Source organism: Bathycoccus prasinos, assembly GCF_002220235.1.
Source record: "Bathycoccus prasinos genomic : Chromosome_9".
In the NCBI taxonomy this organism is placed as follows: Eukaryota; Viridiplantae; Chlorophyta; class Mamiellophyceae; order Mamiellales; family Bathycoccaceae; genus Bathycoccus; species Bathycoccus prasinos.
This window is the reverse complement of record NC_024000.1, coordinates 300,607-324,253: the sequence shown is the minus strand read 5'-3', so window position 1 is coordinate 324,253 and position 23,647 is coordinate 300,607. Positions and strand designations below refer to the sequence as shown.

General features: G+C 48.4%; 11 protein-coding genes across 11 annotated transcripts; 4 read left to right on the top strand and 7 right to left on the bottom strand.

Annotated features, from left to right (window-relative positions):
• Window positions 1–329: 329 nt before the first annotated feature.
• Bathy09g01740 (predicted protein) lies at window positions 330–1,568 on the bottom strand (the record flags this gene model as incomplete). The annotated part of the gene is made up of 2 exons (XM_007510870.1): window positions 330–1,065; window positions 1,552–1,568. The coding sequence occupies 2 exons, from the start codon at window positions 1,566–1,568 to the stop codon at window positions 330–332; spliced, it is 753 nt and encodes a 250-aa protein (XP_007510932.1).
• A 364-nt stretch (window positions 1,569–1,932) lies between these two features.
• Bathy09g01730 (predicted protein) lies at window positions 1,933–4,059 on the bottom strand (the record flags this gene model as incomplete). Its single annotated transcript, XM_007511001.1, has 1 exon — window positions 1,933–4,059. One exon carries the CDS (start codon window positions 4,057–4,059, stop codon window positions 1,933–1,935), a length of 2,127 nt encoding a protein of 708 aa, XP_007511063.1.
• A 1,123-nt stretch (window positions 4,060–5,182) lies between these two features.
• Window positions 5,183–5,539, top strand: Bathy09g01720 (unknown protein; the record flags this gene model as incomplete). Its single annotated transcript, XM_007510976.1, has 1 exon — window positions 5,183–5,539. The coding sequence occupies one exon, from the start codon at window positions 5,183–5,185 to the stop codon at window positions 5,537–5,539; it is 357 nt and encodes a 118-aa protein (XP_007511038.1).
• A 213-nt stretch (window positions 5,540–5,752) lies between these two features.
• Window positions 5,753–9,049, bottom strand: Bathy09g01710 (divalent Anion:Na+ symporter family; the record flags this gene model as incomplete). The annotated part of the gene is made up of 1 exon (XM_007511251.1): window positions 5,753–9,049. One exon carries the CDS (start codon window positions 9,047–9,049, stop codon window positions 5,753–5,755), a length of 3,297 nt encoding a protein of 1,098 aa, XP_007511313.1.
• A 169-nt stretch (window positions 9,050–9,218) lies between these two features.
• Bathy09g01700 (conserved hypothetical protein) lies at window positions 9,219–11,003 on the bottom strand (the record flags this gene model as incomplete). Its single annotated transcript, XM_007510901.1, has 1 exon — window positions 9,219–11,003. The coding sequence occupies one exon, from the start codon at window positions 11,001–11,003 to the stop codon at window positions 9,219–9,221; it is 1,785 nt and encodes a 594-aa protein (XP_007510963.1).
• A 302-nt stretch (window positions 11,004–11,305) lies between these two features.
• On the bottom strand, window positions 11,306–13,963 carry Bathy09g01690 (selenide, water dikinase; the record flags this gene model as incomplete). Its single annotated transcript, XM_007510928.1, has 1 exon — window positions 11,306–13,963. One exon carries the CDS (start codon window positions 13,961–13,963, stop codon window positions 11,306–11,308), a length of 2,658 nt encoding a protein of 885 aa, XP_007510990.1.
• Window positions 13,964–14,060: 97 nt separating this feature from the next.
• Bathy09g01680 (predicted protein) lies at window positions 14,061–15,434 on the bottom strand (the record flags this gene model as incomplete). Its single annotated transcript, XM_007510821.1, has 1 exon — window positions 14,061–15,434. The coding sequence occupies one exon, from the start codon at window positions 15,432–15,434 to the stop codon at window positions 14,061–14,063; it is 1,374 nt and encodes a 457-aa protein (XP_007510883.1).
• Window positions 15,435–15,938: 504 nt separating this feature from the next.
• Window positions 15,939–18,086, top strand: Bathy09g01670 (glycogen synthase; the record flags this gene model as incomplete). Its single annotated transcript, XM_007511021.1, has 1 exon — window positions 15,939–18,086. One exon carries the CDS (start codon window positions 15,939–15,941, stop codon window positions 18,084–18,086), a length of 2,148 nt encoding a protein of 715 aa, XP_007511083.1.
• A 129-nt stretch (window positions 18,087–18,215) lies between these two features.
• On the top strand, window positions 18,216–20,417 carry Bathy09g01660 (predicted protein; the record flags this gene model as incomplete). Its single annotated transcript, XM_007510904.1, has 1 exon — window positions 18,216–20,417. The coding sequence occupies one exon, from the start codon at window positions 18,216–18,218 to the stop codon at window positions 20,415–20,417; it is 2,202 nt and encodes a 733-aa protein (XP_007510966.1).
• Window positions 20,418–20,748: 331 nt separating this feature from the next.
• Window positions 20,749–22,365, top strand: Bathy09g01650 (unknown protein; the record flags this gene model as incomplete). Its single annotated transcript, XM_007510888.1, has 1 exon — window positions 20,749–22,365. The coding sequence occupies one exon, from the start codon at window positions 20,749–20,751 to the stop codon at window positions 22,363–22,365; it is 1,617 nt and encodes a 538-aa protein (XP_007510950.1).
• A 645-nt stretch (window positions 22,366–23,010) lies between these two features.
• Bathy09g01640 (unknown protein) lies at window positions 23,011–23,430 on the bottom strand (the record flags this gene model as incomplete). Its single annotated transcript, XM_007511208.1, has 1 exon — window positions 23,011–23,430. The coding sequence occupies one exon, from the start codon at window positions 23,428–23,430 to the stop codon at window positions 23,011–23,013; it is 420 nt and encodes a 139-aa protein (XP_007511270.1).
• Between the last annotated feature and the right edge of the window lie 217 nt (window positions 23,431–23,647).

The window sequence follows — 23,647 nt, the reverse complement described above, 5'->3', positions numbered from 1 at the left end:
GAAGTCAATTCAATCACAATACGTTTGATGTTTTGGACAATTTTCATTTATAACAAAGCTTTATATATCTTTCGAAACTCTCTCTCTCTTTCTCTCTCTTCCCATCTCTTTCTCTTTTACTCTCCTCTCGCGGAGCGCGTTCTTATCTCTTCCGTCAAAAACGCGCTCTCTTTCTCACCTCTTTCTGTTAATCTCCACGCATATACGCGCGCGCTTCTTCTCCTCTCTCTCTCTCCCTCTCTCACTTTTAGCTATTCTATTTGTTGTTTTTGATGACAATGCAATGATGTTTTTCGCGCAGCAACACTTTTATTATTCTCTTCTTCTTCTTAATAACTTTCGTCTCTGTCCAAACGACCGAGATAGTATTGCAACGTGTTCACCACCAACTGCTCCATATTGTCGTTCAACGCCTTTCCGTGGTACGTGCACAACATGGTATCCACAGCCGCGGCACCAATCGTGTCGATTTCCGCTTGGACGACGTTCAAATTCAAATCCTTCAACACGCGAACAATCTCAGACAACAACCCCGGTCTGTCCGTAGTTTCAATCAACAACTTGGACTTGGTCCCGTTGGAGACGGAGGTCACCGTGATTCTCGTCGGCACAATTTGTCTCTTCTTCTTCGTCGGAGTCACGTATTCGGTTTCCGCATCGTCTGCCACTTCGTACGGCTTTGAGTTTCTCGCCGTTTGCTGCACAAACTCTTGCGCTTCCGGGTGATAATAGCACATAGTCGTCAACACCGTTTGTCTCAAATCCTCCAATCTCGCCGACGCCGTTATCTTCTCCGAACTTTGGTGGTCCGTCACGTAGAAGCGGTTTTGGTTGCTTTCCGTAATTTCCGCTCGGGAAATATCCAAACCCAAATTTCTAATCGCTTCGCAGGTATCCGCGAGCTCCCCGAGTTTGTCTCCAAACTCAATCTCGAGGATAGTCGCCAACGGGTCCGACAAGTTATCGATGATAACTTTCGGGACGACTTGCTTCGCTTCGTCCGTCGCCGAAGCGCGCGTGACGACAACGCTCGCTCTGCGGGTCGTTTTCGACGTCGATGTCGTTCTGTTTGTTATTATTGTTTTTGCAGATTAAAAAAGAAGACGATGATGATGTCAGTATTATGAGCTGTTGGTATTTTTTTTTCTCCTTCTTCAGCTGTTAGGGCCCTCTTTTTTTCGTCTTATCTCAAAGAAAGAGGCACCTCTTTCTCTCCCTCGAGCGTTCGACACGTCGAAAAAATCGAACATTTTCAGGCGAGAAAGAGAACAAATTTCTTTTTTTCGACGAGGAAACGACACGAGACACGACCTTTAACTCTCTCTTTTACTCTCTCCTCTTTGAAGATCGCACTCTCACAAAATCGATCATCGACTCGATGATCGGGCGGGTGACCACCCAATGCGAAGATCTTTCGCGTTGTTCGAGCGAGGACGACGATCATCATCATCGTCGAGATCGACAACGACGAGAGAGAGTAAGAGAGAGAGGAAAAGAGGAAAGAAAAAAAAACATTCGGAAGCGACGAGAGAGACGAAGGGGTCCAAAAACTCGTGAGTCAGACACATTTTCTTCTCTTTCACGAAATTTTTCGAAGCGCTTAAACGAAAACGTACCTCGCGCATAACCCAACAACCGGGGCGCGCGCGCGTGCGGTAGCAGCGTGCATGGTGTGTGTGTGTGTAGATGTGAAAATAGAACCCGTGAAGGTTGCGTGTGTCGTCGAGTGTGTCTTTATAATAAAAAGCGTCTCTTTGGAAATTTTCTGGCGATAACGCAAGAGTGTTGGAAAAAATCTCATCTCGTAATCTCGAACGGGGAGCAGAGAAAGGCGAAGAGAGATGGATGGTCTTGTGCCAAGTCTCTCTTATTACAACAATTTCTAACGAGTACTAAAAAAATACAAACTCTCTCTTCGTGTTTGACGGAAAACTAATACTCTTCATCATCATCATCATCGTCGTCGTCGTCCCAGGCAGATGAAGTGTTCGTTTTTCCACCACCACTACTCCTACTACTCCTACTACTATCACTACTGTTGTTACTGCTATTATTATTAGTATCCTCGTCCTCGTCCTCGTTCATGCTCACCGCGAACGAGGACAAGTTCTCCACGTCGTCGGCTTCGGACATTATTTCGTCGTCTTCTTGAGATAAACGCATGTATTCCACTCGTGCAAATCGATCCCACTCGGTTAAGTGTTTCTCTTCTCGCTCTTGACGAATAGTAAACGGATCTCGGGTTTCGAATAAGATGAATTTGTTCAGATTGAACAAGACGTTGAACGTGTTCCCACTCATGGGCAACGAGCGCACCATGTCCTCTAAAGTGATGAAACCTTCAATCTTTGGTTTTATCATATCCGTCAATTGGCACACGATATCCTCGAAGAACACTGGTTCTTGAGCCAAGCACTCCATTCGTTGCAATTGCTCCTCGTAAAAATACGCTAAATCACCGCTAGATAAGAACCCGTCGTTATCGATGTCCACGCACTTGAACCAATATTTAATGGACAAGTCTTGAGATTTGTACTCTTCGGATAGGACGAACCAAACGAAATCTTCGTATCCCATTTTACCAGGAACGCCGGAAGTGAATGGCTTCACGCTTTCCGATAAAACGCGATCGACGATTTTATACGTCAAAGCGTGGTTCCCGTATCGCAACAAATCGTCTCGGTCGATTAAGAAATCGTGGTCGGTATCGAGCTCCCAGAATTTGCAATAAATCACGTAAAAGTGCTCGTAGCTGAAAAATCTCAAGACTTTGTTGATATCCTCTTCGACTTCGCACTGTTTAAACGCGCTGATCAAATCGGATTTCTTCAACTCTCTCAACGTCATTCGACCGTTCCAATCTTTATTTACCGTGTAAAAGATTCTATATATGACGGTTTCTAAATATCGATCTTGAAACTCCGCCGTGTGCTTCAAAAACTCTAATCCCGGATGAGTATCGAGCAACGCTCGAATAACTGATCTGAAATCGTTTTGCGAGACGAAATCGCCTTTTTGCTTCGGATCTTTCAAGATGTTGTAAATCATTTCCGTCTCGTCGTTATATCTCGACAATGTTTTCTTCCAAAAGCGCAAGAAGTCATCTCTTTTGATTTGAGTCACGTCTTCCGAATCCTCTTCTCCAAAGTCATCTTCAAAATCCTTCATTTCCGTCGTATTCGCTGATTTTGTAGACGATACCGACGATGTCGGACCATCCTCTACTTTACTACTGCACATATCCGTCGCGCGTTTCATAATCAACGGGCCAAAATAACTCGGAATGCCGATGAATTCTCTCACCAAACTCGAAAACGCTTCTTTGCTCAAAACGCCCGGCGTTTCGTTATGCAAGACGTCGTTGAACTTTTGCGTAAATTTTTCCATAATCTTTGCCGATTTGATCTCTGGAATCCACTTCTTGTTCGGGAAGAAGAACTGAGGAATCAAATAGTTCGGCGAAGGCGAAATCGCGGACGATAATGACGACGAGGATGCAGACGAATGAGAACTCAACGCGCCGTTTCTTTGTCCACCTCGGCTTGGACTCAAACCTTGTTGCTGTTTTGCAAACGGCGTCTTATTCTCCAAAATCAACGGTGAGGACTTTTGATGTTGCTGTTGCTTCTCCACTACGTTCTCCTTCTCTGCCTCCAAAGCTAACTGTTGCACGGAACTCGTGATTGTTCTCACGCTAAAATCTTCGCTATCGTCGCTCTCCGGGATATCAAGAATCGGCAGCTCCGAGTCGTTCCTCTTCTCCTCGTCGCGCGAAGAAAACGACGACGTCGATAAACCCTCACCAAACTTCAACTGCTTCTTTTTACTCTCTCTCGTCGGCGACAACATCGACCCGGGCGATTTAATCGGCGACTTTGGCGGCGACGCTGCCGTAACGCTCGACTTGGTATAAAAACTACTCCTCGTCGGCGACTTTGGCGGCGCGAGGTTGGTATTGTTTTTGTTTCGAACCGGCGAACCAAACGGAATCGACGACGACGACGACGTCGCATTCGCCGCTTCTTCTTCCTCGCGAAGAAACGCGTTCGATATCTGCATCACAGAAAAAAACAGAGAAGAAGAAGAGAAGAAATGTGAGACGTTGTTGAAATATTGAGAGCGTTTTTGAAAAATATCAGGCGAAGAAAACGAGAAGAGTCGTCTCGATCCGATGATTTTTAAAAGCGACTCGGCAAAGAGAGAAAAAGCGTCGTACCGCGATCCGATTGTTCGCCTCGTGGACCCAGTGTAAGAAATATTCTTCCATCTTTAACTTTGAGTTCGGGCGCAACGGCGTTTGAAGCATCATTTCGACATCCGTTTCTGTTTTAATAATAAGAGAGAAAAGTCAGCGGTGGGGAAAAGTCAAATGTGTCGAAGTTTTTAAAATCAGCGAGATTTAGTACTACGACTGCGCTCAAACTCAGAAGAGTTACAGAGAAGAAAAAGAGACGCGTACCTTTCAAAAGACTGGCGGCGGACGAAACCGTCGTCGTCGTCGTCCCGCTCGTGGTTCTCTTTCTGCTCTCTTTGTCCATCCTCGTCGTCATCGTCACGGACATCTTTTTTTTTTGCTCTAGATTTCAAACAGCCGTCGTCTCTCTTCTTCGTCTTCTCTCACTCACTGGATGCCACCACACGTTTTTATAATAATAAAAGTTTTCGCCTAGCCTCCTCGTGCGCGTTGTATATTATCCGTTTAATACTAACACGCGCCTTGCGCTCGACAGTAGTAGGAGTAATGCTCTCTCTATTTCCAAGCGCCACGCGGAGGAGTGGTGGTTCAACTTTGGAGGAGAAGTTGGCGGGCTTTTTTTCTCGAGAGAAAAACCGCGATTTTTTTCTCAAACCTTAAACCCCCCCCTAAGCGCAAAAGAAAAATATCGCAAAAACTCAACTGTAAATTCCGAACACACACACACACAGAAACGCGCTTAAACGCTTTTCATACAACACTTGCGCGAAGAGAAATACGCGCATTTCTCGCTCGAAAAGGACGGAAGAATACTTTCTGTCTTTGTTTTTCTTTGGTGTATTACTCATACTCGATACAAACTTTGCTTCTTTAGCGCGCGCGTTTAGCGCACTTTTCGGAATCGAAAGAATTTACGGACCGTGCCCTCACAGCACGCTTTTACAGAAGTGACTGTACATTTGTTATACCACTAAAAGGAGAAGAAGAATGATAATAACGAACATTTCCAACGCGATTTTGCGAAACACGCAAAACTTGGCCAAAGTGTCCATTTTTGGCGGGTTTGCGTACGGGTTTATCCAAACCATGAAGAGTGGAGAGAGCGCGCTCGTGCCCACCTCGAGATGGGTGTCCAGTCACGTTTTATCGTCCAGTCAGCACAAAGGAGGGAAGGAGGAACGAAATAGTGCGGGAGAAGAAAAAGCCGAGGAGGCGACGGTTTTACGACGCCACCACCACCAAAACGATGGACCGAGCAGCAGCGTTCGCGGAGAAGGAGTGGAATCTTCGGATATCGAGCGGCGGAGAGTGAACGCGTCCGTGGCGTGGAGCAGCATGAGATGAGATACAAAACTATCTCTTCTTGCGTGTGTAATTAACGCATGTAACAATAAAAAAAAAGGAAAGAGAGAGAAAGGCATGATGAATATGTGATGAATATGCGATGAATATGATGCTGTTTTCTGCGGAGCTTACTTTCTAGATTTGTACATTATACTACCTAATATACTACTACTCACTACTACTGCTAGTAAATACCTTTTCTTCTTCTTCTTCTTAATTGTTTTTCTTCCATATCTTCATCCCGTTTGATATGCCGTAAACTTTCGCCAACGAAACGACGAACAAGATTCCACCTAAGACAATCCATAAAAGCCACCATAAATCATCCGCGGCGATTGCGGCAACAGACACGACTAACTGCACGAGTTGCATCGGGAAACCAAAATTTAAGAAATCTTTAAACACGTATCCTCCAGGGCCGTAGACCATCAAGTTCGTCTGGTACCCAAACGGCGACATGAACGACGCCGAGGCGCCGAGCATGAGAAGGTAGGACATTTTGAGTAACGATATGTTGGCTTCTGCAGCTGCTTCGGCGGCAATGGGAAACATTAAAGCCGCGGCGGCGTTATTCGTGACGACGTTGGATATCAAAAACGTCGCCAGGTAGACGCCAACGAATAAGCCAATCTCTCCAGTATTTGTCGCCGTTCCCAACTTCACGAGCTGTTCGGCCATAAAACTTGCCACGCCGGAATTTTGCAGCGCTTTAGATAAACCAAACGCGGCGGCGATGGTGATAATGACGTCCCATTTGATGGCATCTCGCGCTTCTTGTTGAGACAGCGCGCCCGAGGCAATCATGACACCAGAAGCGAAAATTGCGGCGACTAGTAAACTCATCACGCCAAATGTATATAAAGCAATCATCGCCACTGCGCAGGTTATGGCCGGTACTAACAGGGAGAGCCGCGGAGGTGCTGAATCCTCTAAGATGGAAACCAAAGCAAATCCTTCTCGAACTAAATCTGGGCCTGCGTCTAATAGTAACACATCTCCAGCGTGCAACACAACCTCACCCATTTTGGCATGGACTCTTTGGCCTTCACGATGAACTGCTAAAACAACTGCGTTGTAACGCGTACGAAACTTCATATCTCTGATACTTTTCCCAACTAAAGGCCCGTTTTTAGCGACGACGGCTTGAACAAGTCTTCGGTCCTGATTTGAAGACGATAGTTTGGATGCTTGGTCAGAGCCGAGCGTCGTCAAGCCTGGGATTTTTCGAAGGGAAGAAACTGCAACCGCCGATCCCGCGTACCAAAGGATGTCACCGGGCTGTAATTGCTCCGTAACATCGATGGTTAACTCTTCTTGTAACACATTGCTAGCATCGTACACGCCGCGCTCGATAGAGACGAGGAAAAGTTTCGGCAATGTTCTCAATCCGGCTTCAATCGCGCTCTTTCCAATGAATTGCCTCGCTGTGTCTTCAATTTGTACGCCGATCAAAAACTCTTTGGCGTCCTCGCCCAACTGCGCGACATCTTCCCAGGGAATATCAAAATCAACTTTACATCTATCTAAGCCGATTAAATCCTCGACGTTCATCTCCATGTTGGCAACCGCGGTGAGTTCGTTCCTCAACGCTTCGTTGTATTCGGCGTCCTCGTTTTCCTCATTTCCGCGTTCGACATCTAAAACCGCCGTCGTTGTCGTCGGTAAGTCGTTCGAGCTCCGGTTTCGTCCCGAAGAGTTGAGTAAGTTATCGTGGCTACTTCTTCGACTATTTGAGCCGCTTCCTCGCCCTCCTTCTTGCTTTGCCTTCAAAGCTGCGTTCCTGGCTATTTGTTGCAACGTCACCAAAGGCGAATCTGGTCTGACCTGCACGACTAAACCGTCGTTTGCTTCTAATCGAACGTCTCGTAACTTTCCACTCGTTGCGCGTCCGTTCCTTTGAACAGCAACGATGGCACCACCGTATGTCGCGCGAAAGTCGACGTCTTTTACAAACTTATCCACCAACGTCGATCCATTTTTCACCTTGCATCTCATAACCATTTGGCCTCGTTCCTTTTGCGCTTGGGCGCCAGTGGGCGCCAGCATCGCTTGCACCACAGCTCGAATCTCTTCTCTCTTCGTATCAGGATCCAGCGCTACTATTCTCCATATAGAGACAGAGCGTCCCCCAACCGCGCTTGCTTCGCTGTGTAAACATTGCACTTTGAGACGATTGAGACTCTTGGAGATGTCGTGTAATAAACCAGGTCTATCGGCTGCGCTGATTCCAAGTACCATTCGCGTGTGATCGTCTTCGGATGCGTCCGGGTCTTTCTCCACGGAAACTAAAGCTGGGCCAAGTGCTACGTTCATCTCCGCAGCTGAAACGGAAGCTTCAGCGCCTCCTATGGTATCGGACGTATCGCGACCATCTCTGTATAGATGCGCGGCTTTGTCTCTCCCGTCAATAGCTTGGGACCGCGCCAATGCCTGTAAATCGAGAATTTCTCTCATCGCTTCCGAGGAAGCAGTCTTCGATATGGACACCACATTTTCGTCAGCAGTCAAAACTTCCGATGGCGATGAATCGTCGTGGTCGTCGTCTTCGTGCGTCATCGCAGTCAAGCCGTGGTCGCTACATATGCTCCCGAGAGATTCAATCAATCCAGTAAAGTATAAAATGTCGCCTTGATTAATGATGAATTCGGGCCCAACCGCTCGAATCAAACTTCCACTTCGTCTCACCGAAACGAGGTATAAACCTGGCAAACCTCTCATTCCACTCGCTTCGATAGTTCTCCCCACCGCGTCCGACCATGGCGTCACCTTTGCGCCAACGATAACGTCCTCGTTATCGTTGTCTCTCTCAGCTCTGTTTGCTTGCGAAGACGATCCGGTTCGTCTTCCTCTTTGCAGATTCCCACCCGGCAACAAATATCGAGAAAATATAAGCACATACACTATTCCGCTAAATGCTACCGGTACGCCATACTTTCCTAAATCAAAGAGGCCAATATCCACCTTCTCAGCGCCTACTTTGTCTTTATTCTCTTTCGCCCACGTCTCCAACATCCCGGCGACGACCAAGTTTGTCGACGTCCCGATCAACGTGCACGTCCCGCCTAATATAGAAGAAAATGACAGAGGTATTAAAACTTGTTTCTTCGATATCCCATTATTCTCCGCCCACCGCTGGACGATAGGAATCATGACTGCCACCACCGGCGTGTTGTTCAAAAACGCCGATATAATGGCGATTGGAATCATCAACCGAATCTGCGCCGACGCAATCGTCTTTGGCTTGCCTAAAAAGCGGCCCATGTACCAATCTAAACCGCCCGTGCTGGATATGCCCTGCGCGACCACGAACAAAGCCGCCACGGTGAGTAATCCTTCGTTGGCAAATCCTTGTATGCCTTCTTCCACCGTGATTACTTTCCCGGTTATTAAAAGTGCGAGGGCGGCACAAAACAGTAAATCAGATTGCACGTAGTCTTTCACCAAACACACGAAAGAGATGGAGACGATGAAGACGGTGTACCACGGTTGAAAGTATCCATTGCCACTCATTATTATTACGGTGTCGATCGTCGATGTTTCTTCTTTGCGTTCATTATTTGTGTGTTATGATGATTCTGTGAGTGTGAACAAGCGCGTCACAGATAAGAGGAAGATTCACACAAAAAGATTTATTAGTATTTTTACACTTCTTTTCCGTTCACTACTACGATGTCTATTATTATCTCGGTCCTTTAGTGCTCCCTTCGCTTTCCTCCTCCCCGTCGTTCTCGTCCTCGTCGTTCGGAGATAACAAACCTAAACTCAACAGCATATCTCTAAACATTTCGTCTCTAGCTAAAACCGCTTTCGGTTGGCTTACCATGTTCCGTCTGAACTTATCGCTCGTCGCCAGGTTGATCCACGCGGCGACGATTTCATCCTTGATCTCCAAGGCTAATTTGGTTTCGTTTTCATCTCGGACCATTTTAGCGAACGAACTCGTGATGGTGTCCCACAAAGCGACAGAAATTTCTCCGGATTCGAAGTATTCGCGAACGAATATGCCGCTCACGTCTTCCGCGGTGACTTTTTGGCCTTTCTTGCTTGCCTCCGGGTACTTGGCCGGTCGAAACGCGCAGTCACCAAAGATGTCGACGGATAATTTCAACGTCTTTTCGAAAAGTTCAGTCATCTCGGTCGCTTCTTTTGGCAACAAATCTTTGTTTTCTCGCATTTCTTCGTTCAACCAGGACTTGGCTGGCAAATAAAACCCGCTCGGAGTCGTGCGTTGCATGGTGAAAAATCGCAAAATCAACTCTCGGTCGCGCATTCTCAAATGTGGCATTTTCGATCGATTCGCAAACAAGAAGCTTTCGTTCAAGGTCAACTCCTCCAACAAATCCGTATACGCGCCTTGATAGATGCAATTCCTCAACTCTTGTTCGTTCAACTGCGTCGCACCCATGTTCAACCTCTCAAAAACCTCAAACACAAAATCCGGTTGCGACGTCTTGGAAATCGTGTGCACGTTCAACGGGTAATCCAAAATAATCTCCTGGAACGTCTCGTTCAACTCGTCGAACGTCTTCCCGTTCAACTCGTGATAAACCTCCAACCCACTCAACTTAAACGCTTGCCCGCCCGGAAACTCGTTCTGCACGAACGACCATATCGACGTCAAGCGCTGCTTCCCGTCCACGACTTCCAACTTTCCCGATTTCACCTCGTGGAAAAACATCGTCGGCACTGGAATGTTCAACAATAAACTCTCGATTAACTTCGACGCCGTCCGAACCGTCCACACGTACTCTCTCTGATAACTCGGTCTCAAATCAACCTTCCCTCGGTTGATTTTATCGATGATTGAGGATACGGTAAAATCAGATTTCGATATTCTCAACGCGTCTCTCGTGGTATCGCGAAAGAGTTCCGCCGCCGCGTCTTCCGCGGAGATGTCTGTGTCGTCCTCTCTCTTCTTTTGCGAGGAGGAGGAGGAGGAGGAGGACGACGACGACGATTTCGCGCGCAGCGCTTTCGTCGTCGTCTTTGCCGATGATGATGATGATAATTTTTTCTTCGCCTTAAAGTTGTTGTTTGCTTTTTTTTTCAAAGCGCTTCTGTTCTCCTCTTCTTCCTCCTCCTCGTCGGCTAACATCTCCCACAGAGGCTGTTCCGACGATACGTCGTTTTTATCGTCGTCGGTTCTCGTCGTCGTCGTCGTCATCACTTTTGCAGAAGCATCAGATTGGTACTCACCACCACCATCATCGGAAGAGATGTCTTCCGCCTCTAACAGTTCGTCCCATAAACTCTTGTCCTCGCGATCTCCCAACAAGGAGGCGGGAAGGATTTCGGCCCCGCGTTGTTTGGAGGAGATTTTATTCCTTCGTCTCGCAAAGCTCAGAGAAGAAGCTTTCTTTTTCGAGAACGAAGAAGAGGAAGAAGAGGAGACGAAGGAACTTTTCGTCGTCCTCGTCGTCGTCGCGGTGGTTTGTTGCGGAAGCGCAAAAGTCGTCGTCGTCATGGTATTAAAGAGAAAGAAACTAAACAATAAGTGTAATCAATATCAATACTAATGGAGAGAGATATTTTTCAGAAAGGAGCAAGTTTTTTTTCAAATTTTGGCGCCAAATTTTTGGGCGAAGCATTTAATGAGAAAAAGAGAATTTCAGCATCAACTGCAGTAATAAAACTACTTTTCGAATGCGAACAACGAGATGAGATGAAGATGAGATGTTTGATGACGAAGAAGAGAATAATCGAGATGATTTTACTCGTATAAGTATACCATGTCGTGACTACATTCTCTGCTCATTCTTTTTACTACTAAAATCCGTCAAATGAGATCCCTTCCTCTGCGTTTTCGACAAACACGCGACCGAGGCCGACGCCGGTGGATAAGTCGCATTGGACTATTTTACCAATCGCGGAGGAAGAGGCGTATCCGTTTTCGCGAAGTTTTTGAATGCACTCAGTCGCTTCGTTCGCTGGAATCGTCGCGAGCATACCGCCGGCGGTTTGTGGATCGAATAAGAGTGGATAGGCGGAGAAATTTTTCACGTCGTCGATGTTCGCTATCGCTCGGTTTAACCGCGCGTTGGACTTTTGGAGGCTACTGGTGATGCCGTTTTGTACGCACTCGACGGCGCCGTCGAGTAAAGGGAGTGAACTTAAATCAATAGTGGCACCTGAAGTGGCGCTGTCTTTGATCATTTCGTGAAGATGGCCTAAAATACCAAAGCCAGTGACGTCCGTGCACGCGGTGGCGCCGTGGAGGAAGAGAATTTCCGCCGCGCGTTTGCTCGGTTGTCGCATGCTTTCTAAAGCTTTTTGGACGTCCGAGGCTTTCGCTCGGGACCGCATGTCGGCTGCGAACAAAGCGCCGGTACCGATTGGTTTGGTTAAAACGAGAACTTGACCGGATTCGACGCTCGTTTTCCTCAAAATCAAATCTTTTTCGACTTCGCCGGTGACGGAGAAACCGAGCGAGAGTTCCGCGCCTTCGCCAGAATGGCCGCCGCCAAGGGCACACCCGGCGTCGCGCAACGCGTCGCACGCGCCAGACATGAGTTGAAACAACGTTTCTTCAACTTCCGATTCGATGCCAAACGGGACGACGACAGTCGCTAGCGCACTCACGGGGTCTGCGTTCATCGCCCACACGTCGCCGAGCGCGTGGACGGCGGCGATTTGGCCAAACACGTACGGATCGTCGATGAAACTTCGAAAAAAATCAACCGTTTGGACAGAAACTTTACCAGGAGAGGTTTCAACGATAGACGCGTCGTCACCTGCGCCGAGCAAAACGTTCGGATGCGTTGGAATCGGTTCTAATCGTTTCATAACTCGCGATAATATCGTGGAGCCGACTTTCGCGCCGCATCCGCCGCATCGCATCGGCGTCGCTTTAATCGCATCTAGCGCCTCTTGTCCGGCAAACGCGGCAACTTTGTTCGCTTTAGCATTTAGCGCGTTCTCCTGCTCTTCGCGTTCCATTTTTTCCAGCATCTCTAAATTCGGTTCGTACATTTTCATCCACTTTTTATCGATTTTATCTTTCCACCGCCACAATCTTTCGCCGACGGCGGTATCGTGCGCGCCCCAAGATCGAGATCCGTACGACGCGATGGCGTGACCGTCGCCAGTGCTAATGAGCGCTAGGCACGTCTTTTGCGGCGTGAACGGGACGACGTTTTCTCCAACGCACCGTCTTCGTAAGTTCTCTGCTAAAGGCGGACCTTGTCTGACGGCGTACACGCCCGCTTTTGGTCTCGGATGTTCGACGTTGTTACACACGTCGCCAACCGCAAAGACGTCTGGAATGTTCGTCGATTCTAAAGTCGCTTTAATGTTTACGAACCCTTTTTCATTCAACTCTAAGTTTGTATTCGTACGCAGCCATTTCTGCGCTTTCGCATCCGTGCACCACACGCACTCGTTAAAACCGAGTTTCTTCCCAGACTCTAAAGACAAACTCGACTCCGCCACTTCTTCGACGCCGTCGTTCTCGTACACTTCAAAGTTTCTCGCTTTCAAAGCCGCTAATATTTTCTCCCGCGCAGATTTTCCGTGTCCTTTGAGGACTTCACCCCTCGTCACGAGCGCGAACTGATACGGCAACGCAGCGTCGGAGGAGGAAGAGGATGACGACGTCAGGCCAACTTCGCTGGCGAACCTTCGCTCCATGGCCAAAGCGAGTTCCACGCCTCCGGCGCCGCCGCCGACGACCACCACTCGAAACCGTTCATCTTCTTTCCTCTTCTCATCGCACAATTCTTTGAAGTGTCTCAGAACGGTCTCAAACCTCGTCGCAAACGTCCCGATTGGTTTCACCGGCGTGACGAGAAGCGCCTCTTCTTTCGCGCTCTCACTCTTCGCCGAGGCTTCCGACGGCGAATTCGAGGACGACGCCGCTCCCGGCAACATCCCCGGCGTAATCCCAACATCCAAGCTGCACACGTCGTACTTCACGCTCGGTTGATTCTTTAACAAAACTCTCTTACTTTTGTCGTCGATCCCGACGCACTCGTCGTGTATCAATCGATGTCCGCCTTCGCGGCATAACTTCCCCAAGTCCACGTGACACTCCTCGTACGTGTACTTCCCGGAGACATTTCCGGGAAGCATACCGCTGTACGGCGTCATCACGTCTTTCGCGACGAGCGTGATTCTCACGCCAGGTTCTGGGTGCATGGTGAAATTTTTCAGAACGAAGACGTGCGAGTGTCCGCCGCCGACCAGGACGATGTCTCTGATGATTGTTTGACGACGACTTTTCATGGTGGTGGTGTTTGAGTTGAGGGCGGCGGCAGCGATGTTTCCAATCGATGATGATGGTTTCTTACGACGATGACTTTTGGATCTCCTGCAAAAAGAGGACGAGGATGAAAACAAAAACGACGACTGTTTTTCGCAAACTTGTTTTTGTCGCGCGCGAGAGAGCAGAGTTTTCGTCGTCTGCGCGTACATTTGTGTGGAATGCATCGATGAAAATACAAGCTCGTGTCATTCGTACTTGTCTTCGATACTACGCGCATCTCTCATCTAAAAGTCTAATGAAGTATATCATCTCTATCTCTACCTACCTACCCCCGAGCATTCTCCGAATGACAAACCTGGCGACGTTTTCTAACACTCGGAACGCGACACCGACAATCATTCGAACGCCGGCGGAGCGCATCCACGTCGCGGCGACGGTGGCGAGCGCCGCGAGCGGACTCAAGGCGAGCGGATTGTTGTGTTGATTCTGTCCGCCGTAGTCGTACGATTGTTCTTCGCTCCCGCCACTGTATTGCTGTTGAGTAGTATTACCACCACCCGCAGAAGATGATCTTCTGACCACTCTCCCCGCGTTTGGTCCGCTGATGACTCGCTCCACAATCTCTCGCTTCCCGGTTCGCATATCCGTTGACGTGACTCGAGAAACGACGTTTCCGTTTTGATCTTGGAATCTTTCTTCGCTGTAACTCGCGCCAAACGCTGCCGCACCTCTCGTCATCGCTTGCATCCCTCCGAAAACGGCTCTCGCTAACTCTTCTATGTCTATGCCGTCGAAGCCGGGAGGCGCGCCGGCGGGTCGCCCACCTCTCCGGAAATTTCCATACGGCGCGTACCCGCCGCCGTTCATGCCGCCCGTGGATCCCATAGACCCTCTCATTCGCATTTGGCGTTCAAATTCCCTCACGAAAGCCTCACCCGTGGTCCCAAACACGTCCCTAAAAATTCTATCCGCATCTTCTCGCGTAAAATCATCGCTTCTTCTGTACGTGTACTGTTGCTGCTGCTGATTATATTGTTTCTGTTGATATTGTTGTTGCTGTTGTCGTTGCGCCTGTCGGTACCTCCCGCTCGCGCTCGCGCTCGACGCCGATCCGTACTCGTAACTTTGTCGTTTCATCGGATCCTTCAACGTCTCGTACGCTTCGCTCACTTTCTTAAATCTCGCCTCTGCTTCCACTCTTTTCTCCGGATTTCGATCTGGATGCCATTTCAACGCTTGCACGCGATACGCTTTCTTCAAAACTTCCTCGTCTGTCGTGCCTCTCGGGACGTTTAATATTTCGTACGGGTCTGATGAAGAAGATTGCATCGCGCGAGTGGAGGTTTGGAATCCCCTACTCGTCGCATTTCTCTTCATAAAATCTTCAACGACTGGCCCACCACCACGAATACCTCGTTTTATACTCTCATCACCATCGGCGGTCGTCCTCGCGCGATGATGATTGAAATTTCGACGACGATGCGATGTTGTCTCGAGTGTTGTTTCCCGAAGACATTCGCTCACAGAATCTCGTTTTCGTTGCACTTGTTCGGACGACCACCCAGAAGCTCGAACGCGGCAGAAACTGCAACACCTGCCGCTCAAAATCCTGGAACTCGTGCTTCTCGTCGTTTTCAGTAAAGAAGAGCCCTCCCGCCGAAGAAGAAGACGAAGCGTCTCGCGCCTCCTCCTCATCTCTCTCTCTCTTTTCCTTTTTTGTTTTCTGAAGAAAACGCGAGAGAAATCTTTTTTTTCTTTCGTTTTCTGCTCTTTTTCCTTCCTCGTTGTTTAGAAACCATGGTCATGTATGGTGTATAATTGAGACATTTGGAGTTGGGTTCTTAAAGGGAGGCGGCGGAAACCCGAACTCTGTGTCCATTCAATTAACTCTTTAACCCAAAATCTTCTTTCAAATAATGACGTTGTCTACCATCCGAACACGAGCACGTGACGGCTTATCGGGTTTTGAAAAGACTGGAGTGTCGAAAATCACGTCAATCTGTGTGAAAAAAAGGTCCGTCCTGTCTTTTAAGCGAGGAGCGTTCTGAGACACAAGTTTTTTAACAAAAAGAGATCTTTTTTTCAATTCACGCGTTTTTGTGGCAAGAAGCGAGTACTACTTCTGTGTCACAAAATAACGGCACAAATAAACTCTACTAAAGTTTGTATTTATATACACATTATTACATTTACCGGAAGATGACGACGACGACGAGGATAACGAGCGGTAATAATAGTCGCAACTTTTTTGTTGGAAACAAAGTTCCTCGCGCGCGTCGCAAAACTCTCTGTCGTCGCGCTCTTCTTCTTGGAGAAAATCATCATCGAACGGTGGTGATGATGATGATGATGAAAAAGATAAGTGCGAGAGATGAGAGGAGGAACGAGAGAAGCAGGTTCGGCTGCGTTCGAGTAGCGGCGGCGGCGAGGAGTAGTAGTAGTGGTAGCAGTAACGACGACGACGACAAGAACAACAGTAACGGCGCGACGGCGACGAGAGATGAATTATTGGAAGAAATTGAAAAGTTAAAAGCTGAAAACGCAAAGTTGAAGATGTTGCAGATGCAGTTGGAGGATGTTTCTTTGCCTTCTTCTTCTTTGTCTTCTTCTTCTTCGAAGTCGACGACGACGACGACGACAACAATAAAAACAACGAAAAAAGCCGCCGTCGGCGCGCTTCGAACCGATCCTAAGAGTGAATCTGAAATCGAATGGCCGTTACCGATTACCGCGGAAGGATGTCCCGTAGGCGAGGAAGACAAGAAACCGTTCTGGGAAACGAGACCGAAGAACGACCCGGACGAACTCTTTGAAGGAAAAACGGCGACGGAGGAAACAAACAGACCGAAAAAAATTGCGCACGTTACGGCAGAGTTAGCACCGCTGGCAAAAGTTGGTGGATTAGGCGACGTGACGCAAGGGTTAGGTCGCGCGATGAAAATGCAAGGCCACGACGTGGTCATCATCTTGCCGTTTTATCAATCGCTCGACGCGAACGAGATTTTCGATTTAAAACACGTGATGGATTTTGACGTACCCAAAGGGACGAAATGGGACGGAGAAAATGTCGTGTCGATGATGAAAACGTCCGCGTATTCGGGAAATATCGGCGGGTGCGACGTGATTTTATTGAAACCGCACGAGGAGACGAATTCGAACATTTTCAAAGGCGGGGCGATTTACGGCGGGAGTTATAATGAGCTCGAAGCGTATTTATATTTCTCCCGAGCGAGTTTAGAATTTTTGGATAAATCTGGAAGAGACCCGGACGTGATTCACGTCCACGAGTGGCAAACGTGCGCGGTGCCAATGTTGTATTGGGAAGAGTACCACGGGAAGACGAGTTTGAACAAAGCGAAAATTGTCATGACTATTCACAATTTGGACAACACCGGAGAGTGCCGAGAGGAGGAGTTTTTCGCGACTGGCGTGAATGGAGAAAAGTTTAACGTTATCGAGAAAGCGTTGGATGAACGAACTATCGGACACAATCCGGAAAGAATGTGTTTAATGAAAGGTGGCGTCGTGTACTCGAACAAAGTCACGACCGTTTCGCCGACGTACGCGAAAGAAACTTTGGACGGGAACGGCGGCTTCATGTCCAAAATTCTAAAAGCGAACCAAGAAAAGTTCTCCGGCATTTTGAACGGCATCGATTACGATTTGTGGAATCCGGCGTTAGACGCGACGTTGCCGGCCAATTTCGCCCCAGGGAATAAAATGACCGAAAACAAAAAGCTGTGCAAAAAATACTTACAAATCGGCTTGGGATTGGACGCGGACGAAACAAAACCGTTGATCGTGTGCATCTCGAGGTTAGTTCCTCAAAAAGGCATTCACTTGATCGAACGCGCGGTCACGCAATCCGAAAATAACGGGAATCAGTTCGTGTTACTCGGCAGCGGCCACAGCGATGGTGGTTTCAAGCGAATGGCCAACGAAGAGTTTTCCCAAACGAACTCGTCCAACGTCCGATTGATGATTACCTACTCCGACGCGCTCTCTCGATTAATGTACGCCGCCGCGGACTTTGTCTTGGTCCCTTCAATGTTCGAACCGTGCGGTTTGACGCAAATGATCGCCATGCGCTACGGCGCCTTACCCATCGTCCGTTCTACCGGCGGACTCGCCGATACCGTCATCGATTGCGACGCCGACCAAGAAAACGGCAACGGCTTTGTCTTTTACGGCGCCGACGACCAATCCTTAGACGAGTGCATTCAAAGAGCCAACAAAACGTTCCAAGACCGAAAGAAGTTTCACGAGTTGCAAGAACGCGTCGCCAGAGTCGATTACGGGTGGGAAGCGAGCGGTAACGTCTACGCGGAGTTGTACGAGAGTTTGTAATTAAAAGACACACACTGTTGATATTTTTTGCATGTTATTGCATCTCATAACTGTCTGTACTTTATCCAAATCTCTTCATTTACTCATCACTTATTAACAACCGCTTTTTACGGCGGATTTTCTTTTCCAATGACGACAACGACGACGACGCGCGCGGCAGCTTTGATGAGCACCACTCGCGCCTGTTTGTTCCTTCGCAAGTCTTCTTCGAAAACAACGACGAGAACGAGTGGAAAATGCACATCGCTCTTAAAGGGGAGGACTAATCTTCCATTTCAACGAGGAGGAGGAGGACAACGACGACGCGGGAGTGCGCGAGGAGGAGTGCGCGGGAGTGCGTCGTCGTCAGCTGCGACGACCGCTGATGTTGTTCGTAATAATAATACTAACAATAACAACAGAGTGAACATTCAACCATCGTCAGATGCGAGGAAAATCCACCTCCCGACGTTTGTCGCCTTGTTAGTGGACGTCGCTGAGGACGGGTGCGATATCATTCGAGAGGTGACATCGAGAGGCGATTTGGCGGTTAAAGACAAAGGCGGGAGCGAAACGTTGGATAAAAAGTACATCATGGACGCGCAAACGGAAGCGGACAGACAGGTGGAGATTATGGCGTTGAGACGAATTACGACGTTCGCGGGCGGGAGGTTGCGCGTCGTCGGCGAGGAATCGTACGAAAACGCGTTAGAAGGCGAGGCGGAGTGCGACGACTCGACGTGTTTTGCCTCGTTCGATGAGGAAGAGGAGATGATGAGGAAAGAAGAAGGGAACCATTACGTAGATAAAGATATCTTAAAAGAAGTTTTGGAGGCGAAATGGCCGCCGGCGATTGCGTCCGGGGAGATTGACATTTCCAGAGTGAACGTGTACGTAGATCCTTTAGACGGAACGAACGAATACGCGAACGGGGAAAGACCGGCAGTGACGGTCTTACTTGGTGTCGCCGTAGATGGTGTCCCAGTAGCTGGGATTATCGGGCAACCGTTTTTTGGTTGGAACGCGAACGTTAACGATTCGAAACATTTAGAAAATTTGGGCAGAGTCGTCTGGGGCGGCCCCGGCGCCGGGTGTAAAGGTCTTCGAGTGGACGAGACGCAAAAAAAACTCGTAATGCCTCCAACAGGGCCGCACGTTGTTTGCTTGAACAGAAACATACGCGACGAGCGCCAAGCACCGGTCATGGAACAAACAAAATCGGAAGTCGCCGTCTTAGTTTCCGCGACTGGGTACCACTATTTGTGTTTGCTGGAAGGCAGAGCGCACTCGGCGATGCTGTTACGGAAAGCGAGTAAAAAATGGGACACGTGCGCCGGAGAGGCGCTGTTAAGATCCGTCGGCGGTGCAGTCACCGATACCGTTGGTCGACGATATAATTACGATTGCGACATGCCGGGCGTCCCGAACGTCTGCGGCATGGCGGCGTCGATCGATATCGATTTACACTTGGAGCTCACGCACTCGATCATCCAGAAAGAAATCGAAAAGTTGGAAAGTTTGTACCCTTACGACGTGGAGTGTTCGTCGATTAAACAACCGATTTTAAAAGAAGCGTACAGAAAGAATGTCGCGTTTAAAGCCTTATCAGTGGATGCCGGTGGTGTTCTCGTCACGCCGGCCAGAGCGGTCCACGACGTCTACGCCGATCACGCCAAAACGTACGGCTTTTCCGACGTCACGCCCGAATCTGCCAAGAAAGCGTTTAAAAGCGTCTTTTCCACGCCTCTGAGCGAAAACGAATTGCGGTACGTCGGCGACGGACGCGAATCGTTTTGGAAAAAATGCGTCTTTGCCGCACTAAACGTCGACGCGTCTAACGAAGACTCTTTAAAACGAGGCAACGAGTGTCTCGACGCGCTCATGAAATTTTACGAACAACCCGAAAATTGGGCCGTCGCCCCAGGTGCCATCGATGCCTTCCGTCGCTTGCGCTCGCGAGGCATCAAAGTCGTCGTCACCAGCAACTGGGACGACCGCTTACCGAACATCTTAGAAAAATTAAACATCATCGACGAAGTCGACGCGGTCTACTGCTCCGCCGTCGGCGGTTTCGAGAAACCTCACCCGAACGCGTTCAAACGCTCCTTAGCCGCCATCGATATCACCGACAAAAATGACTTCAAAAGCGTCGTACACGTCGGCGATTCCGACGTCAACGACATCTTCGGCGCCCAAAACGTCGGCATCGGTTACGCTATCAAATGGGGCGGCGACCGAGAGAACGCTCGCGTAACCCCGGCGTTTGATTTCCAAGAGTTGGCGGATGAAATGATTGCCAGCGCGTACGCTTTTGCAGACGATTCGAAGACCACTCGGCGGTACTTTTTTTAAAAGTAGTAGTATTGCGTGTGTAGGTGTGTGTATATGTATATGCATATATATATATACGTAGTTCAAATTGTCTCACGTAAGTTGTCTTTAACTGTTTTCGTACTACAACACATTTATTATTATTAGGTGTTTGCTCTTCGGAAAAAAAGTTTTCATTCCCTCGTTTTTTTTGAATTTTTCCTCAAAAACACTTCGCGTATTTTCTTCTTCTTCTTTACCTTCTTCGCGCGTTTAACGACGACGACGACACCCGAGGACGAACCCCAACCGCGCTGCTCAAAAACGTTGAGAACAACTTTAAAGTGATTTAAATCAGTATCGTCTTCTTCTCATGGTGGCCAAGAACAAAAGTTACGAGGAGTTTTACGAGGAGGAGGAGAAGAAGACGAGTTTTACGAGGACGAAGAACGAGGACGAGGTTTTTTACGAAGACGACGAAGAGTTTTCGACGCCTCCGAAAGAACAACAACACGGTAGTTATGTTGAAGAAGCGATCGTGTGCGTGCACACGCTCGTCCACCGGTCGAAGGTAGGCGTCGTCGTCGGTCTTCGCGGGAGAACGATATTTGACATCGAGCGAAGAACCGGAGCGAGCGTCTCTATCTTGCGAGAAGAAGAAGAAGAAGAAGAAGGAAAAGGAGAAGGAGAAGGAAAAGAGGAAAGAGTAAAAGTCGTCTTAACCGGCACGGCGCAAATGTGCAAAGAAGCGGCGAAAATCATCGAAAGCATCTCAGATGGGAACATTATCGACGAGAAGACGACGACCGAAAAAGATGGAAGGAAAGAGACGTACGGACGACGATCGGTATCCGTTTCGAGAGCCGGAGATGGTGAAAAGCTGCTGCGCCCGCTCGAGAAAGCGTTTTTAGGGTGGACGAGGAAAACGGGAGAAGAGAACGAGGTCGAAGATGTATATTCGAGCGGAGAAGAAGATATTATATCCACGGAAGACGGAGAGAACGACGACAACGGCGAGGTAGAGGAATGCTCGTTTAACCACCATCACGCGACGACGACGACGGCGATGACGACAAAGCATCGAAAAACACCGCCCCCGTACGAACGAGACGCGTCGAGGTTCTTCGGAACGCTCTCGACGGCGACAGTGCGAATCCCAGACGCCAAAGTGGCTTTAATTATCGGGAAACAAGGCGCACACATCGAGTTCTTACGACACATGACCGGTTGCTCTTTGAATATGGCGAGCCAGGTTGTGGATGTAGGGGACGTTTTTTTGAATAAGGACGAGCGCGTATTCAAGGCGGCGACGAACATGGCCGAACGCGTTTTGTTGATCGAGAGCACTTCGTTAACAGATGTGGCCAGGTGCGTCGCGCTCGTGGCTGATATCGTCGAAGGCACCTTGTACTTACAATCGAAAAAATCTGGAGGAGTTGGATTTTCGTCCACCGACGACGACGCGATGCCATATATGAAGGAAATTCACGTCTCCATCCGCGAATACGCGAGCGTAATGACGAAAACGACGTTTCGCGTAAAAACGAAAGCGAAAGAAGTGAAGCGCACTTGCACGTTTTCTTCTTCTTCGCAACAACAACAACAACAACAACAACAACAACAACAACAACAACAACAACATCAACATCAACAGTGCACGTCTACAACTTCTTCGCAATCGAGACGCATGTCCACTTCCTCCTCCCCGGAACGGCGTTCCTATCACCAAGAGAACCGCCAGCATCGAGTGCGGCAAGAAAACGAACAACAACAGCACTATTCCTCTTCCTCGTACTACGACTACTACGCAAACCCTCCTTCATTAAAGTTTGATCCAATAACGAACGAGTTATTAGCAGTCGTACCACCTCACGTTGTTTCTGCACCGCCACCACCATCAATCAACGTAGTAAACGTCGACGAAGACAACTATTTTTGCGAAGACGACGAGTCCGACGCGTACAGCACCGACTCCGATTTCGCCGCGTGAGAGAGAACGCGCATCGACGAACGAGAGAAGCGCGCGTTGAACGCGTATATACATACACGAGAAAGAAAGAGAAGAAAAACACAAATCTAACAGACAATGTAATGAACACACACACACACACACACACACACACACTACGCAAGAGAGCATACACTACCACAAAGTAAAGTTCGCATTATTATTTCATTATTATTATTATTATTACGTTCTCGCTCTATATAAACTAATGATGATAAAACATCCTCGCTACGTTTGAATCCTCGTTCTCTAACTCCAACTCCATATCCTCTCGATCGTGCTCGTCGTGATGACGAGCGTGGTGAGGATGAGAAGACGACGACGAAACGCGATCGATCCCATCACCATCACCACCACTCCCATTGCCACCACCATTCGTCCCTCGCCTTTTTTTCTTCCCAAACATCACGCGCGAAAAGAACCCCTCGCCTTCCTTGTAAATATGCTTCGTCTCGCTCCCAATGTAAGGAAGGACTTTCCTGTGCTTATTGTGTGCGGCAACGATCGCGGATAAGTAGAGATAAAAGAGCACGCTGAGGATGAAACTCATGCAGAATATCCCCCTAACGTGTGTTTTGTGCGTCGCGTGATTGAAAGAGAGCAGAGAGAAGAGTTAGTAAAGCGCGTTCATAATCCTTCCATTATATCCACAAACGGATATCTTTTTCCACGCGAGAATAAAAAGAATACCATCAAGTCGTAAACGTACCTGTATCGTCTCCTCTGTAACCTCGGCGTGACCGGTAACTCCAGCCCTCTTTTGCTCAACCCTTGCACTTGGTTGATCGCGTGTTCGCTGAACTGGAGCATGGACGCGGACTTTCGCATCTGGCCTCTCGAATTCGTATTCGTTCCGGCTTTGTTGATGATGAGAATGGTCTCCCCGTTGTTTTGTTGTTGTTGTTGTTGTTGTTGTTCTTTACTATTATTACTATGACTGAAAATGGTGCTATTTTTAGATGACGACGTCGGCGATGGCGTGGACGAATCCGACGAGCGCGTCCGAACGTGATGGACACCACCACGTTCGGACGAAGAAGAAGACATCTCTGCTTCTTTTTCCACAACTTTTATCTGACGGTTTCCGGGGAAAAGTCAAAGACTGCACAAAAAGCGTTATTAAATCTCTCTCTCTCTCTCTTATTATTATTATGTCTAAAAACAAACGCGCTTCAATAGCGTTGGAATGAGACTGTTGTTTTTATTTTTGTTGTTGTTCTGTTATTAAAGACGCGTAAAGAGAGAGAGAGGAGAGAGGGAGCCC